We start from the raw sequence: 15,731 nt of genomic DNA on the forward strand, positions 1-15,731 counted from the left end.
TCAAATTTTATCTGAACTTGTCATCAAATACCTTGGGTAGAACAAATTTGGTAATATGTGTACTGATTTTGGAGGATGATGATGTGATCACTGAGTCCACCTGAAACAGTGCTCTGCATAAAACACCTAAAGGACTGATTTGACAAATGTCTCAAAAGCAGGAAAGAGAAACAAATACGCATTAAACGCCTAAGTCGTAAAAAATAATTGCCCATGCAGTGACAGATGACAACACCGTCAGAATCATAGTGTAGGAAAGACAAAAACAACAAAAGTGAGCACAGTTAAGAATAATAAAGATGTAAAAAAAATAAAATAAATAAAATACTATTCTAAAAAAATTTATAGATGCAAATAAAATATACTAAAATAAAAAATAATTTAAAAAGCAGCCTCACCTGTCATCTCTGATATGATAGAAAAATCCATAGCCATTGTGTACCATGGGAACCACCACTCCCTGGACTCTTAAATAACCAATCAGACTTGTTGAGAGAACAAAGTTTCCACCTCCTCCACTGTATGGCACAAAGAAAGGATATTTTACTAGGCTTACAGAAGCTTACATTGTTTCTGAAAAGCTTTTAACATTCAGGAAGAAAGAAACTGATGAGGTTACAAAACACTACATTATATTACCTTCTGGAGAAAAGTGGGTCTGTAAAGAGTTCTGGAACAGGGAGACATTCCTCTTTTGCTATGAGTGAGAGACCTAACAGATGACGGTCAAATCCTGCAATAAAACCCCAAACCTGAAGTTAGAAAAATGTCTTCAGCACAAGAGAATTTTCTTTTAAGTCAGAAAAAAACCAGTACACGTACCTTTTCCAGTTGAACAATCTTTCATCATTTTATTATGTTTTGCAAAAGCTTCTAACATCCTGTGCTGCTGCTCAAAAAGCTGTGTTAAAAATCAAGAGATACTTCAATAACAAACTGTACAGAAACCAAACAAAAAACCTGAGCTCAAAGTAATTAGAATTAGGCAGGACTTCCCCTGGGGCACAGTGGTTAAGAATCCGCCCATCAGTGCAGGGGATACGGGTTCAAGCCCTGGTCCGGGAAGATCCCACATGCTGTGGAGCAACTAAGCCCATGCGCCACAACTACTGAGCCTGCGCTCTAGAGCCCGCGAGCCACAACTACTGAGCCTGCATGCCACAACTACTGAAGCCTGTGCGCCTAGAGCCCGTGCTCTGCAACAAGAGAAGCCACCGCAATGAGAAGCCCACGCACCGCAACAAAGAGTAGCCCCCGCTTGCTGCAACTAGAGAAAGCCCGCACGCAGCAACGAAGATCGAACGCAGCCAAAAAATTCATTCGTTCATTAATTTTTTTAAAAAGTAATTAGAATTTGGGTAATTTTGGAGAGAAAAAAGATTCTGAGAAAGACCTTGAGATGTATAACTTTTCTGTCTTTTTGCTCACTTCTTCCACTGCCTTTATTTTTTTAATTTTTATTTTATATTGGAGTATAGTTGATTAAGATGTTGTGTTAGTTTCAGGTGTACAGCAAAGTGATATAGTTATACATATACATTTATCCATTCTTTTTCAGATTTTTTTCCCATTTAGGTTATGATAGAATATTGAGCAGAGTTCCCTGTGCTATACAGTAGGTCCTTGTTGGTCATCTATTTTAAATATAGCAGTGTGTATACGTCAATCCCAAACTTCCAATCTATCCGTCCCCCCTACCCTTACCCCATTCCTCTGCCTTTTCTTTCCTATATGCCCTGCAACTTGATTATTTCTTTCCCAGAACAAGAAAACAGAAACTTGTGGGCAGCATGGAAGTGATATCAACAAGTGTAAAGACAGAAGCAATTACGATTTCAAAACTAAAGCATAGTTGTACAAAAATGATAATGAAGCAGCTCTATGAAATTAAAATAAGGTAACATATACATAACTATGTCAATCAAAACTAAAGAAACAAATGCAATACCAAAATAGTGGGAAGCAACTACCCTTTTGTGCAAATGCTTCAAGTATAAAACAAAACATATAAAGCTGTACTGGTTCTAATACACACACAAAAAATCTGATTTCAAAAATGTTCAACCACATCAAGAAAAGCTTCCTATTAAAGGCACTTTGGGAGAGTCTACATTTTATGGGCGTTATCCAAAGGTAGATCAACAGTAGTGAAATACTCAAGGTGCTGAAGTTACTTTGCCTAGAAAATGACACAAATGGGCTTCTTATCAGGTCTTCCCTGTTTCTTATTCTTTCCAAGTATATACTTCACTGGCAAATGAAGAAATGTTTGTAAGTTTCCAGAAAAAAAGGTCTGAAAGTATTTTACTGATCCAGGGATTTGAAGAAGTTAGTTATTTAAGAGCCAAGTTTCCTTTAGAACAGACAAATCCTGTTAATTTTTTCTTTTCAAATACTCACACTGGTAGAAGGATCCTGCATGGATTGGCACCATCTGACTGCTTCCACTGTACATGATCGCACAGTCTCTGTACGGCCATGATAAAAGTATCTTGTCATAGCTGTTTCATAGCAGCAACCAGGGCTACAAGAAAAAATGAAAATAAGAGAATGTATCATGAGAAGGAAAATGCTCTAATGTTATATTACAAAGAGAGTTCACCTAATAAAGCTGGCTTTGGTTAGAGACTAAGTTCTACAATACAGACTACGACTGAGATTTTCAATAACAAAGAGGTTGTTTTCAACATCAAAGAGCAAAATGTACTGCGGCCTGGTATAACAGGAAATGTTTCAAAGGCTTGGCTGCTGTGAGGTTGTGAACATTGGCATCTGTGGCAGGTGGCCTCTGAGATGCCCCCAGTGATCCCTGCCTCCTGCAGATGCCCTGGTATAACCCCTCACGCTGCGTGTGGGATGGATTTAGTGTCTTCCTTCTAATGAAAGGAATATGACAAAAGTAATGAGATGTCACTTCTGAAATCAGGTCACAAAGAGAGCTCTCCCATCTCCTTACTCTGAGGAAAGCCTGCTGCCATGCTGGGCGTTGCCCTGTAGAGAGGCCCAGGTGGCAAGAAACAGAGAGGCCTCTGAACAACAGCTTGGGAGGAAATGAACCTTACTAATAACCACGTGAGTGAGACTGTACGCAGATCCTCTTTAAGGGGTGCCTTCAGATGAAGACACGGTCCTGGCTGACACCCTGACTACAACCTGACAAGAGACCTGAAGCCAGAGGCACCCAGCTAAGCTGTGCCTGGACTCCTGACAGGCAGAAAATGTGAGATGATAAATGTTTGTTGTTCTAAGCTACTAAGATACGGGGTAATAGAGTCCTTGGCCTTTAGTTTCCTCGTACAGAACATGAATGACTCTAGAATTAAGTAAAAGCATTATTTAAGAAGTTCCCTAGAATGATGACTGTTTCCCTGGGGTGGAGAATGATACAACAATTTTTGGTACAAAGCTCTCTTACTTTCCTCGTGATAGGAATTTAGAGTTAAAGCAATCAAACGGTAGAGTAAAAGGTCTGAACGTGGGCATTAAGAGGGCTCAAACAGTTGGTTTTTTTTTTTTTGGCCGTGACACGCAGCTTGTGGGATCTTAGTTCCCTGACCAGGGATTGAACCCAGGGTCCACGGCAGTGAAAGCACCGTGTCTTAACCACTGGACCACCAGGGAATTCCTGCAGTTATTGAGCCTCCTCTGTTCAGTGTTTCTATAAGACTGTCTCCCTGAGCTGAAACAGTATCCTTTCAAAATGTGAAGGAGAAAGTGTAAATAAAAATTTAAACCACCACTAAAATAGCATTCTTTAAAAAACAAAGATAAAAGCAGTAAGAATGAATGACAAAATATCACTACTCTGCAGCCTGTAATGAAATAATAGATCTTGGTAATGATCATCAATGGCCACTAAAACCATTAGGTAAAAAAATCAGGGAGGAAACTTTATAATGGATGTTGGCTAACAACTGAACTCACCCTCCATCTGAACAGGATGCGATAGGAAACAAATAATACTATTTGACTTACTGTTATAAAAAAATAATAAAAATAATCGATTACTAGTCTCAAGTTGCCAAATCTAACTACCAGTTTATTGGAAACATGGGAGATAGAACAACAATGTTTAACAGTTTCTTTACTTAAAGGGTAAATACATAAAACAGTAATACAAATTTATGTTAACGGACACACAATGTAAAAAGATGTAATCTGTGATAAAATAAAGAGGGCAGTACAGAGATGGATAAAAGCACAGTGTTTGTATACTATTAAAAGTAAGCTGGTATTATTCAAACTAAGTTGTTATAAATTTAAGATGTTAAATGTAATTTCCAAGGTAGCCATAAAGAAAATGGCTTAAAAAATACAAAGAAAGAATAGGGAAATCAAAATGGTACACTCCAAAAAAAAAATCAAAATCACTACTACCAAAAAAGAAAGTAATGGAGGAATTGAAGAACAAAAACATGTAAGAATACAGAGCTAAATGGCAGAATTCTCCCTCCTTATCAGTAACTCTCCAATCAAAGGCAGAGACTGGCAAGATGAACAAAAAACATCATCTACATACTGTCCACAAGAGATTCTGTTTAGAAACCAAGACAGTAAGAGATTAAAAGTAAAATGATGAAAAAAGATAGTAACCAAAAGAGTGTTTGAGTGGCTATACATTTTTTTTTCCATTAGGAGTGGCTGTATATATATCAGACAAAATATATTTTAAGTACAAAGGATGAATGAGACAAACAGGACATTATTTACTGATAAAAGGTTTAATTCATCAATATATAACAACTATAAAAATATATGCACCAAACAACAGAGCTATAAGATATATGAAACAAACACTGACAGAATTGAAGAGAGAACTAGACAGCTCTACAACAATAGTTGCAGACTTCAATCCCCAACTTTCAATAATGGATAAAACACATAGAAAGATCTAATAAGGAAAGAGAAGACTTGAACAACACTATAAATAACTACACCTAACAGACATATATAGAATATGCCACTAAGGAACAGCAGAATACAAATTCTTCTCAAGTGCACATGGAACATTCTCCAGGATAGACCATATATTAGGCCACAGAATAAGTCTCAATAAATTTATAAAGACTGGAATCATACAAAGTATCTTCTTCAATGGCAATGGGATGAAGCTAAAAAGCAATAAAAAGAAAAACTGAAAAATTCACAAATATGTAGAAATAAAACAAATTCTTAACCAATTGTTCAGGGAGAAATCAGAAGGTAAATTAGAAAACACCTTGTGATGAATGAAAAGTAGAACATACCACAATTTATGGAATGAAGCAAAAGCACTGTTCAGAGGCAAATTTATGGCTCTAAATACTTACACTAAAGATCTCCAATCAGTAAACTAACTGCACACTTTAAAGAATTAAAAAAAAAGAAAAGCAAACTAGCCCCAAAGCCAGCAAAAAAAGAAATTAAGATTACAGTAGAGATAAACAAAATACAGAAATGAACAATAAAGTTAACTAAACCAACAGTTGGTTCTTTGCAAAGATCAACAAAATGGACAAGCTTTTACCTACACTAAGGAAAAAAAGGGAGAAGACTCCAATTACTACAATCAACTATGAGAAAAAGGGCATTACTACTGACTTTACAGAATTAAAAAGGATTGTAAGAGAATATTATGAACTGTATACAATAAACTGGATAGCCTAGATGAAACGGACATATTCTGAGAAACACACAAACTACCAAATCTAACTCAAGAAAAAATAGAAATCTGACTAGATGTATAACAAGTAACAAGATGAATGAGCAATCAAAAACCCCAACAAAGGTAAGTCCTGGACCAGATGGCTTCACTGATGAATTCTAATACGTAAAGAATTAACACCAATCCTTCTCAACCTCTTCCAAAAACACTGGCGAGGAGGGACCATTTCCTTACTCATAATATGAGGCCAGCATTACCCTGATACCAAAACCAGGCAAAGACACTGCAAGAAAAGACACGGTAAGAAAAGACACTATAGACCAATATCCATTATGAATATAGATGCAAAAATCCTCAACAAATTACTAGCAAACTGAATTCAGCAGCAGATTAAAAGGATGATACACCATGACCAAGTGGGATTCATCCCAGGAATGCAAGGATGGTTCAACATATGAAAATCAACATAATATACTACATTAATAGAATGAAGAAAAAGACCTATATGATCATCGCAATTGATACAGAAAAAGCCTTTGACAAAATCCAACCTATCTCTAATTCACAGATGTGTGGACTTATACACAAAATGCTAGAGTCCACAAAAAACTGTTAGAGTTAATAAATGAATTCGGCAGTTTCAGGATATAAAGTCAACATGCAAAAATCAGTTGCATTTCCATACACTAGCAATAAATAATCTGAAAAGAAAATCAAGAAAACAATTTACAACAGCATCAAAAAGAATCAGATACTTAGGATTAAGCTTAACCAAGGAGGCAAAAAGACCTGTACACCAAAAACTACAAAACACTGAAAGAAACTTAAAAAGACATAAATAAATGCAAAGGGACCCCATGTTCATGGATTAGAAGACTTAATATTAAGATGACAATACTACTAAAAGAGATCTACAGATGCAACGCAATCTCTATCAAAATCCCAAAGACATTTTTACAAAAATGGGAACACCCATCCTAAAATTCATATGGAATTTCAAGGAACCCAGAGTCGCCAGAACAATCTTCTTTTCAAGAACGAAGGTCGGGCTTCCCTGGTGGCGCAGTGGTTGAGAGTCCGCCTGCCGATGCAGGGGACGTGGGTTCGTGCCCCAGTCCGGGAAGATCCCACATGCCGCAGAGCAGCTGGGCCCATGAGCCATGGCCACTGAGCCTGCTCATCTGGAGCCTGTGCTCCGCAACGGGAAAGGCCACAGCAGTGAGAGGCCCACGTACCGCAAAAACAACAACAAAAAAAAACAAAAAAACAAACGAAGGTGAAGGGGACTTCCCTGGTGGTCCAGTGGTAGAGAATCTGCCTTCCAATGCATGGGACACAGGTTCAATCCCTGGTCAGGGAACTAAGATCCCACATGCCTTGGGGCAACTAAGCCCGTGTGCCACAACTACTGAGTTCGTGCGCCTCAACTAGAGAGCCTGCATGCTGCAAACTACAGAGCCTGAGCACCCTGGAGCCTGCGCACCACAACTAGAGAAGAGAAAACCCATACGCCACAACTAGAGAGAAGCCCACGCGCCACGACGAAGAGCCCACGCACCTCAAAGCAAAGATCCTGCATGCGTCAACGAAGGTCCCGCATGTCGCAACTAAGATCCAACACAGCCAAAAATAATAAATAAAATAAATAAATCTTAAGAAAAAAAGAACAAAGGTGAAGTACTCATTAGTTCCAGATTTCAAAACTTACTGCAAAGCTACAATAATCAAAACAGTGTTGTATGAACACAAGAAGAGACACACTGAACAACACACTGACCCAGAAACAAACCCTCACATCTATGGTCAATTGATTTTGGACAAGAGTGTCAAGACCACTCAATAGGGAAAGGACAGTCTCTTCACAAATAATGCTAAGAAAACTGGATATCCATATGCAAAAGAGTGAATTTTGATCCTTACCATACCCCCTACACAAAACTTAACTCAAAATGGATCAAAGACCTAAAGTAAAAGCTAAAACTATAAAACTCTTAGAAGAAAACATATGGGGAAAGTTTTGTAATACTGGATTTGGCAATGATTTCTTGGATATGACACCAAAAGCACAGGCAACAAATGAAATAAACAGATAAATTGAACTTCAAAATTTAAAACTTTGTGCATCAAAGCATACTATCAAGAGAATGAAAAGACAACCTGCAGAATGAGAGAAAATATTTGCAAAACACCTATCTGATAAGGGTTTCATATCTATAATACATAAAGAACCCTTAAAATTCAACAACAAAATGACAACCAAATTACCAAATGCACAAAGGATTTAAATAGACATTTTGCCAAAGAAGATATACAAATGGCCAATAAACACACGAAGATATTCAACCTCATTAGTCATTAAGGAAATGCAAATAAAAACCACATGAGATACCACTTCACAAGTACTCTGGATGGCTTCTTTTTTTTTTTAAACAGAAAAGTAAGTGTTGGCAAGGATGTAGAACAATTATACATTACTTTGTATATTGCTGGTGGGAATGTAAAAATGGTATCCACTGTGGAAAACAGTTGGGCAGTTCCACAAAAAGTTAAACATAGAATTACCACACAGCCCAGCACTTCCACTCCTAGTTATTGACTCAAAAGAATTGAAAACAGGGATTCAAACCAATACATGCATGTGAATGCTCACAGCAGTGTTATTCACAATAGCCAAAAGGCAGAAACAACCCAAGCATTTGTCAACAGATGAATGGACAAACAAAATGTGGTATATTCATACAATGGAATATTATTCAGCCATAAAAGAACCAACATTGAAAATACTATCCTAAGTGAAATAAGCCAGATACAAAAGGACAAATAATGTATAATTCCACTTAGAGGAAATATCCAGAACAGGCGAATTCATATAGACAGAAAGTGGATTAGAGATTTCCAGGGGTTGGGATAGGAGAATAGGAAATTATTGCTTCATGAGTACAGAGTTTCTGTTTGGGGTGGTTAAAAAAAAGTTTGGAAATAGATAGTGGTGATGGTTGCATAACACAGTCGATGTAATTAATGCCACTGGATCATATACTTAAAAATAGTTAAAATGGCAAGTTTTATTTTATTTATATTTTACCACAATAAAAGAAGATAATTGACTGTTGAAGGCAAAAATAGTAGTGCATCATTAGGTTGTTAACATATGTACAAGTATAACGTATGACAACAATAGCACAAAGAATGAGATAAGCATAATAGAAGCATTGTTTTCAGGTTCTTTCATTATACTTTAAGTGGAAAATATCTGAAGATAGATTGCAAGTTTAAATATGTATTTTGGGCTTCCCTGGTGGCACAGTGGTTGAGAGTCCACCTGCCGATGCAGGGGACACGGGTTCGTGCCCCAGTCTGGGAAGATCCCACATGCCGCGGAGCGGCTGGGCCCCTGAGCCATGGCCACTGAGCCTGCGTGTCTGGAGCCTGTGCTCCGCAACAGGAGAGGCCACAACAGTGAGAGGCCTGCATACCACAAAAAAAAGATGTATTTTGTAAAACCCTACCAATAGAAAAAAAAAACAGTGTAGCTGATAATGGAGATAAAAGGAACAATAAAAAAAACTAGGAATTCAAGAGAAGATAAAAAAAGAAACACAAAACAGATGGGATAAAGAGAAACAGCAGGACTGTAGACTTAAACCCAACCTTATTGATAATTATATTAAATGTAAATGATCTAAACATCCCATTTAAAGATACATATTCTCAGGTAAAATTTTAAAAAGGAAGATCAAGGAGCTTCCACTTCTGCTTAGGATGTAGAAAGTCATAACATACCATCTCTTCTATCCTAAAAATGAGTAAAGACTGTCTAATCTATAAAACCATACTTTTTCATGAACCCACTTGAAAACAGGCTGCAAGAAAACCAAGCGATCTGAATTCCAAAGAATGACAAATCTCTCTCAGAAGAGAGGAGGCACTTCAAAAATATCAAGGTAATGAAAAACAAGGAAAGACTGTTAAAGTGTCACAGATGGAAACTCTAATAACACTGTTGATGAAAGTACAAACTAGGGCACAGTGCCAACTGGGAAAAACTTAACAAAAAACACTGGGAAGGGGCTTCCCTGGTGGCACAGTGGTTGAGAGTCCGCCTGCCGATGCAGGGGACATGGGTTCGTGCCCCAGTCTGGGAAGATCCCACATACCGCGGAGCAGCTAGGCCCGTGAGCCATGGCCGCTGAGCCTGCGCATCCGGAGCCTGTGCTCCGCAACGGGAGAGGCCACAACAGTGAGAGGCCTGTGTACAGCAAAAAAAAAAAAAAAAAACAAAAACACTGGGGAGTTATGACAGAATAGCTATAGTAAAGATAGCCTTGGACTTTAAGACTCTGAAAGTGGAAAATGAATGGTCCTCACCGTCCATGAAGTCTATAATAGGCCAGCTGAAGTGCTAGCTGAACAAAGGTATCAGGGTGAAGCTTCTTCTTCTTGGTTAGCTTTTTGCCAAAAGACGTAAAGGCATAGACCAAAAGCTGCAGATCAGATGCCTAACAAAAAGAATTAAATACGAACAGTGAAAAAACACCTAAAGAGAATACCCCAAAGATAACCAAAATATCACTTGCATTAAAATAATCATCAGACATACATAAAGGTATCAAAGTTGTAATTTTTAAATGTTTTATGCCATCATACTTGGATGATAGCCAAATATTCATATATAGTAGTTATAAGATAAAGTATCACTATCAAAGAGAAAAGTGAAAAATCTACCTGCTTGAAATATTGGGCTTTCGCTTGGTTGATGTCATTTAATACTTTTCCATCCACAGTGAAAACAAGCTCCTCTGGAAGTGGTATATCCCGTACTTTATCTGAACCCTGAAAATAGGGAAAACTTAAAAATATTATATCTATAAAAATATGAGGAGGGCTTCCCTGGTGGCGCAGTGGTTGAGAATCCACCTTCCAATGCAGGGGACACGGGTTCGAGCCCTGGTCTGGGAAGATCCCACATGCCATGGAGCAACTAAGCCCAGGTGCCACAACTACTCAGCCTGTGCTCTAGAACCTGCGAGCCACAACTACTGAAGCCTGTGCGCCTAGAGCCCGTGCTCTGCAACAAGCCACCGCAATGAGAAGCCCACGCACCGCAACGAAGAGTAGCCCCCACTCACCGCAACTAGAGAAAGCCCGTGCACAGCAACGAAGACCCAACGCAGCCAAAAATAAATAAATTTATAAAAAAAATTATGAGGAGAAAGGGATGAAATATTTGTTCTAACATACCGTCCATCTTCCTTCACTCTCAAAAATTTTCTGATCAACATAATAGCTGATGCTTACGATAACCATTGCATCATAAGGAGCATGCTAAAATGAAAATACACAAGACTGTGAATACATTTTGTAAGTTAAAACTTGACCCATCCTTAAAACACTAAAAATAGAACTACCATATGACCCAGAAATCCCACTACTGGGCATATACCCTGAGAAAACGATAATTCAAAAAGAGTCATGTACCACAATGTTCATTGCAGCTCTATTTACAATAGCCCGGAGATGGAAACAACCTAAGTGTCCACCATCAGATGAATGGATAAAGAAGATGTGGCACATATATATAATGGAATATTACTCAGCCATAAAAAGAAACAAAATTGAGTTATTTGTAGTGACGTGGATGGACCTAGAGTCTGTCATACAGAGTGAAGTAAGTCAGAAAGAGATAAACAAATACCATATGCTGACACATATATATGGAATCTAAAAAAAAAAAAAAAAAAAATTGGTTCTGAAGAACCTAGGGGCAGGGCAGGAATAAAGACACAGATGTAGAGAATGGACACCGAGAGGGGGAAGGGTAAGCTGGGACGAAGGACGAAGTGAGAGAGTGGCATGGACATATATACGCTACCAGATGTAAAATAGATAGCTAGTGGGAAGCAGCCGCATAGCACAGGGAGATCAGCTCAGTGCTTTGTGACCACCTAGAGGGGTGGGATAGGAAGGGTGGGAGGGAGATGCAAGAGGGAGGAGATATGGGGATATATGTTTATGTATACCTGATTCAGTCTGTTATAAAGCAGAAACTAACACACCATTGTAAAGCAATTATACTCCAATAAAAATGTTTAAAAATTTTTAAAAATGGAAAAATAAAAATTAGAGAAAATAAAAAATAAATATTCATGCTTTAAAAAAATAAAATAAAAAAATAAAGTATCTCTTTCAATTTTTACTTTATAAAAGTGGAAGACATTGAAGAGTTATGAACAGAGCACTGACATGATTTGTCTTACAATTTAAAAGGATCACTCTGATGGTTGTGTTGAGTTAAAAAGATAGTGTAACGGGAAATGAACGGCATTATGCATTTGGCAAAACCATATAGTTGTACAATAAATAGTGAAACAATGTAATTCAGTTAACAATAATGTATCAATATTGGTTCATCAAATGTAACAACATATACCAATGCAAGATATAAAACGGGGTGCAGGAAAGAGAGCAAGTGAGCACTTTGTACTTTCTGCTTAATTTTCCTGTAAATCTGGAACTTGCTCTAAAAAGTAAAGTCTACTAATTAAAAAAACAAAACAAAACTTGACCGAATATTTTATTTTCACCTTCTCTCCACTCTTAACACATAATAAAATGCAGAATTCTCAAATGCCTCACCTTGTAATGATAAAGAGATGGATATTCCACAGTATAGTAAGTAACTGATGTATTTTATTTTCTGAGAAAGAACAAATATTTAAAGTCAGAAGCACTTAATTAGGGCTCTTGAGGTAATGGGAAGGGATGTAAACATGAATAATCTAGAGAAAATAATTGCTATTTGTATTGGAAGTCAAAGGACGTATACGTATGTACATATACAACGCTAAAATGTTCTGGAATTTTAAAAGCACTATGGAAAAGCAGATGGGGGTGGCAGACTAAATCTGAAGGCTAAATGGAGGATGGGTATGAACTTCTTTTGGTAAACACACAGTCCACTAGATAAGTATTTAAAAGCATAATGATTTTGTGTATATATCTATAAGAGTGTTCAATGTGGCAGAAATAATTCTCAACGTTTAAGGAATGTGGGAAAGATGCGCTGAGTTACAGGGGTGTCATAGTTTTGACAGCTGTATTTAGAGAAAGGAACTGTGGCTAGTGAATTTTCCCATCATTTATTCTGGAGGATAAACTTTTTGCCTTATCTTCTCCATGTTCCTTTGATGACAATTACATCACATGTGGTTTTTTCCCCTCTGGGTTAAGGTTACCAGTTTACATTACACACAATTACCATTCATGAACTGAAAGTGACACCGCTAGCCTTGGAGAGAAAGAAGGGAGGTTTAAGATATGAATCCAGCACGCTTGGGCCCAGTTTCAGAGGGTGTAATTAGGTGTCTTAAATATCGCCTTAACATTACACAGCTTTGCTGCCCTGTATTACGGCCCCATGGAGTCTAGAAACACAGTATACCGTTAGCAGGTAAGCAGCCACCAAAGCACCAGGAAAGGCTTACTAGGGAGGTCAGTACAAGATGCAAGAGCAGTTCATCCCGCCTGCCAGCAACAGCACGTATAACAAGACTCAAAGGTCATGGACAAGACCCTTTTCTAACAGCATCTCACAAATGTGTAGTACTTTGTAGCTTTACAAAGAACTTTCACAGGTATTGCATACATTATTTCATTGAAGACAACAGTATTATACTGGAACCAGTACGAAAGAGCATGACTGAAAGATATAAATCTCTTTGACTTATAATTTTACCCATTCATCTCCTGGCAGAAAGTTAATCATCAATTTAAAAAAAAAATGTTAGGGCTTCCCTGGTGGTGCAGTGGTTGACAATCCGCCTGCCGATGCAGGGGACACGGGTTCATGCCCCGGTCCGGGAAGATCCCACATGCCGCAGAGCGGCTGGGCCCGTGAGCCATGGTCGTTGAGCCTGCGCGTCTGGAGCCTGTGCTCCACAACGGGAAAGTTAGGAAATAGAAAAAAAAATAGAAATAGAAAATAGAATAGAAAAAAATCAAACGCTTTCCTGATGCTTTATTTGTTCACATAAGTTTTATCTTTTTTTTCATTTATATGGAGGCAATACGTGTAATATACTGTTTAATAATGTGGACTTTGGTTCTGAGTCCAAACATTACTACTTACTAGCTACATAAGTAAGTTAAGTTTCTCAAGTAAGTTACCTGAGAAAGTTACTTAATTCTTTAAGTAGACTGCCTCATCTGTTAGAAGGGAAAACAATACCTAGTTGCATACAGCAGCTGTGAAAAATGATTTCAATAATGCTTATAAAGTACTTACTACAGATCCTGGCCCACAGCAATAATTAGTAACTACTGTTATTAACAACTAATGTTCATTACATGCTTCCTATGTACTTCTACAAAAGCCTACAACAAAGCCTATATAAGGAAGATAAAATAGTTGACCCCAGGATTTTAAATCCTAACAGGGAAATGTTATTGTGTAGTATAATCACAAAAGTATATATTCAAGCACCAATGGAAAAGAGCAGCAATATGAATTTGGATTAAAAACAACTTAACTTTACAGTATATATACTTTACTAATAATGTTTTACATTGGTTAAATAGCATTTTCAGTAATCATCGTAGGTTGCAAGGGGAACCTACATGGAATTTTAAAAGCATACTGTCGGGCTTCCCTGGTGGCGCAGTGGTTGACAGTCCGCCTGCCGATGCAGGGGACACGGGTTTGTGCCCTGGTCCGGGAAGACCCCACATGCTGCGGAGTGGCTGGGCCCATGAGCCATGGCCGCTGAGCCTGCGCTCCACAACGGGAGAGGACACAACAGTGAGAGGCCCACGTACCGCAAATAAATAAATAAATAAATAAATAAATAATAAAAGCATACGGTCAAGTGGAGATCATCAGATCAATTTGATAAGTATATGGGTGACAATGCATACACATGAAACATGTCCATACACTTTACTACAGGAAAGCATTTCAGTTGTGCAAAGATATATGCTCATTATGGGACCAGTATTTTTTTTTTTTTTTTTTTTTTTTGCGTTACGCGGGCCTCTCACTGTTGTGGCCTCTCCCGTTGCGGAGCACAGGCTCCGGACGCGCAGGCTCAGCGGCCAAGGCTCACGGGGCCCAGCCGCTCCGCGGCATGTGGGATCTTCCCGGACCGGGGCACGAACCTGTGTCCCCTGCATCGGCAAGCGGACTCTCAACCACTGCGCCACCAGGGAAGCCCGGGACCAGTATTTTTATTCAAAGATAGAAACATCATTAAAGTTATTTTCTCCTGAATTTGAGCAAACAGCAGGATGTTGATGCCATCAGTAAAAATACAAGTAGTGCAAGGTGGTTTTTTTAGGAGGTTGGGAGTGAGGGAGGAAAGCAAGATGATGAGTTCTTGATGATGAGAGTAACTAACCCTTACATAACAATGTAACATCCAGTTTGGACAATTTAACATATGGTGAAACAAAACTCTCAAGATGAGAATAATAGGTAAAAACTGGAAAAATATAACTGTAAGCTACCTATGTAGAAATGGTCAATGAAACTATTGAACCAGAGAAGAGAGCAGACACAGGGGAAAATGGTTATGAATAATATTAAGCTCAGTTTTAGAATCCAGAGACCCAAAAAGACTGTTAGGAGGTTGAAGGCAGTGTCAGATGCATATGAAGAAGAGGGTAATCAACTGCAGCTGACAAGTCAACGAGATATGGAGGGAAGAAGCCAGAAGGTAGTTAGCTACTTTACAAAGGACAGATTCCAAGGAATAGTGAGGCTATGAACCAACCTGAGGAGGTCAAGAAGAAGCAAACAAGGAGCTGAAGAGAAAAAAGCTGAGGCAAGTAACACAAAATCTTTTGTCAACACTGGACTCGTAAGGAAGAGGACAGACAGCAAATCTTCAAAATGACTCATGGCAACCTTTCACCCTGAAGATTTACTGTAGAAGACATTCTATTACCTGCACATCAACCACACCGCCTTCCTCGGCAATAACAGCTACTTTATTTTTCTTGAGGCAATCAGCACACATCTCTGTGGTGGTCTGAATGAGTGATTCTACCAGCTAGGTCCCAAGGTTTGGTATGTGACCCAGGCCAGGCGAAT

At 38.4% G+C, this 15,731-nt stretch overlaps 1 protein-coding gene across 9 annotated transcripts in view; it reads right to left on the bottom strand.

Annotated features, from left to right (window-relative positions):
- CROT (carnitine O-octanoyltransferase) overlaps positions 1-15,731 on the bottom strand; it is a 94,817-nt gene that overhangs the window by 46,067 nt on the left and 33,019 nt on the right. For 5 of the 9 annotated variants that reach the window (XM_033440222.2, XM_033440239.2, XM_033440214.2 and 2 more), the window contains 7 exons: positions 10,886-10,969; positions 10,370-10,477; positions 10,013-10,143; positions 2,401-2,524; positions 823-901; positions 640-733; positions 399-518 (listed from right to left, as the gene is read on the bottom strand). In XM_033440222.2, coding sequence (XP_033296113.1) covers positions 399-518; positions 640-733; positions 823-901; positions 2,401-2,524; positions 10,013-10,143; positions 10,370-10,477; positions 10,886-10,969 — 740 coding nt within the window. Of the gene's footprint in view, positions 1-398; positions 519-639; positions 734-822; positions 902-2,400; positions 2,525-10,012; positions 10,144-10,369; positions 10,478-10,885; positions 10,970-12,280; positions 12,342-15,731 lie in introns of those variants that run through there. The other 4 variants (XM_049714899.1, XM_033440229.2, XM_049714900.1 and 1 more) reach the window with 3 other exon arrangements.

This window comes from Orcinus orca, chromosome 9 (assembly GCF_937001465.1).
Source record: "Orcinus orca chromosome 9, mOrcOrc1.1, whole genome shotgun sequence".
Lineage (NCBI taxonomy): Eukaryota > Metazoa > Chordata > Mammalia > Artiodactyla > Delphinidae > Orcinus > Orcinus orca.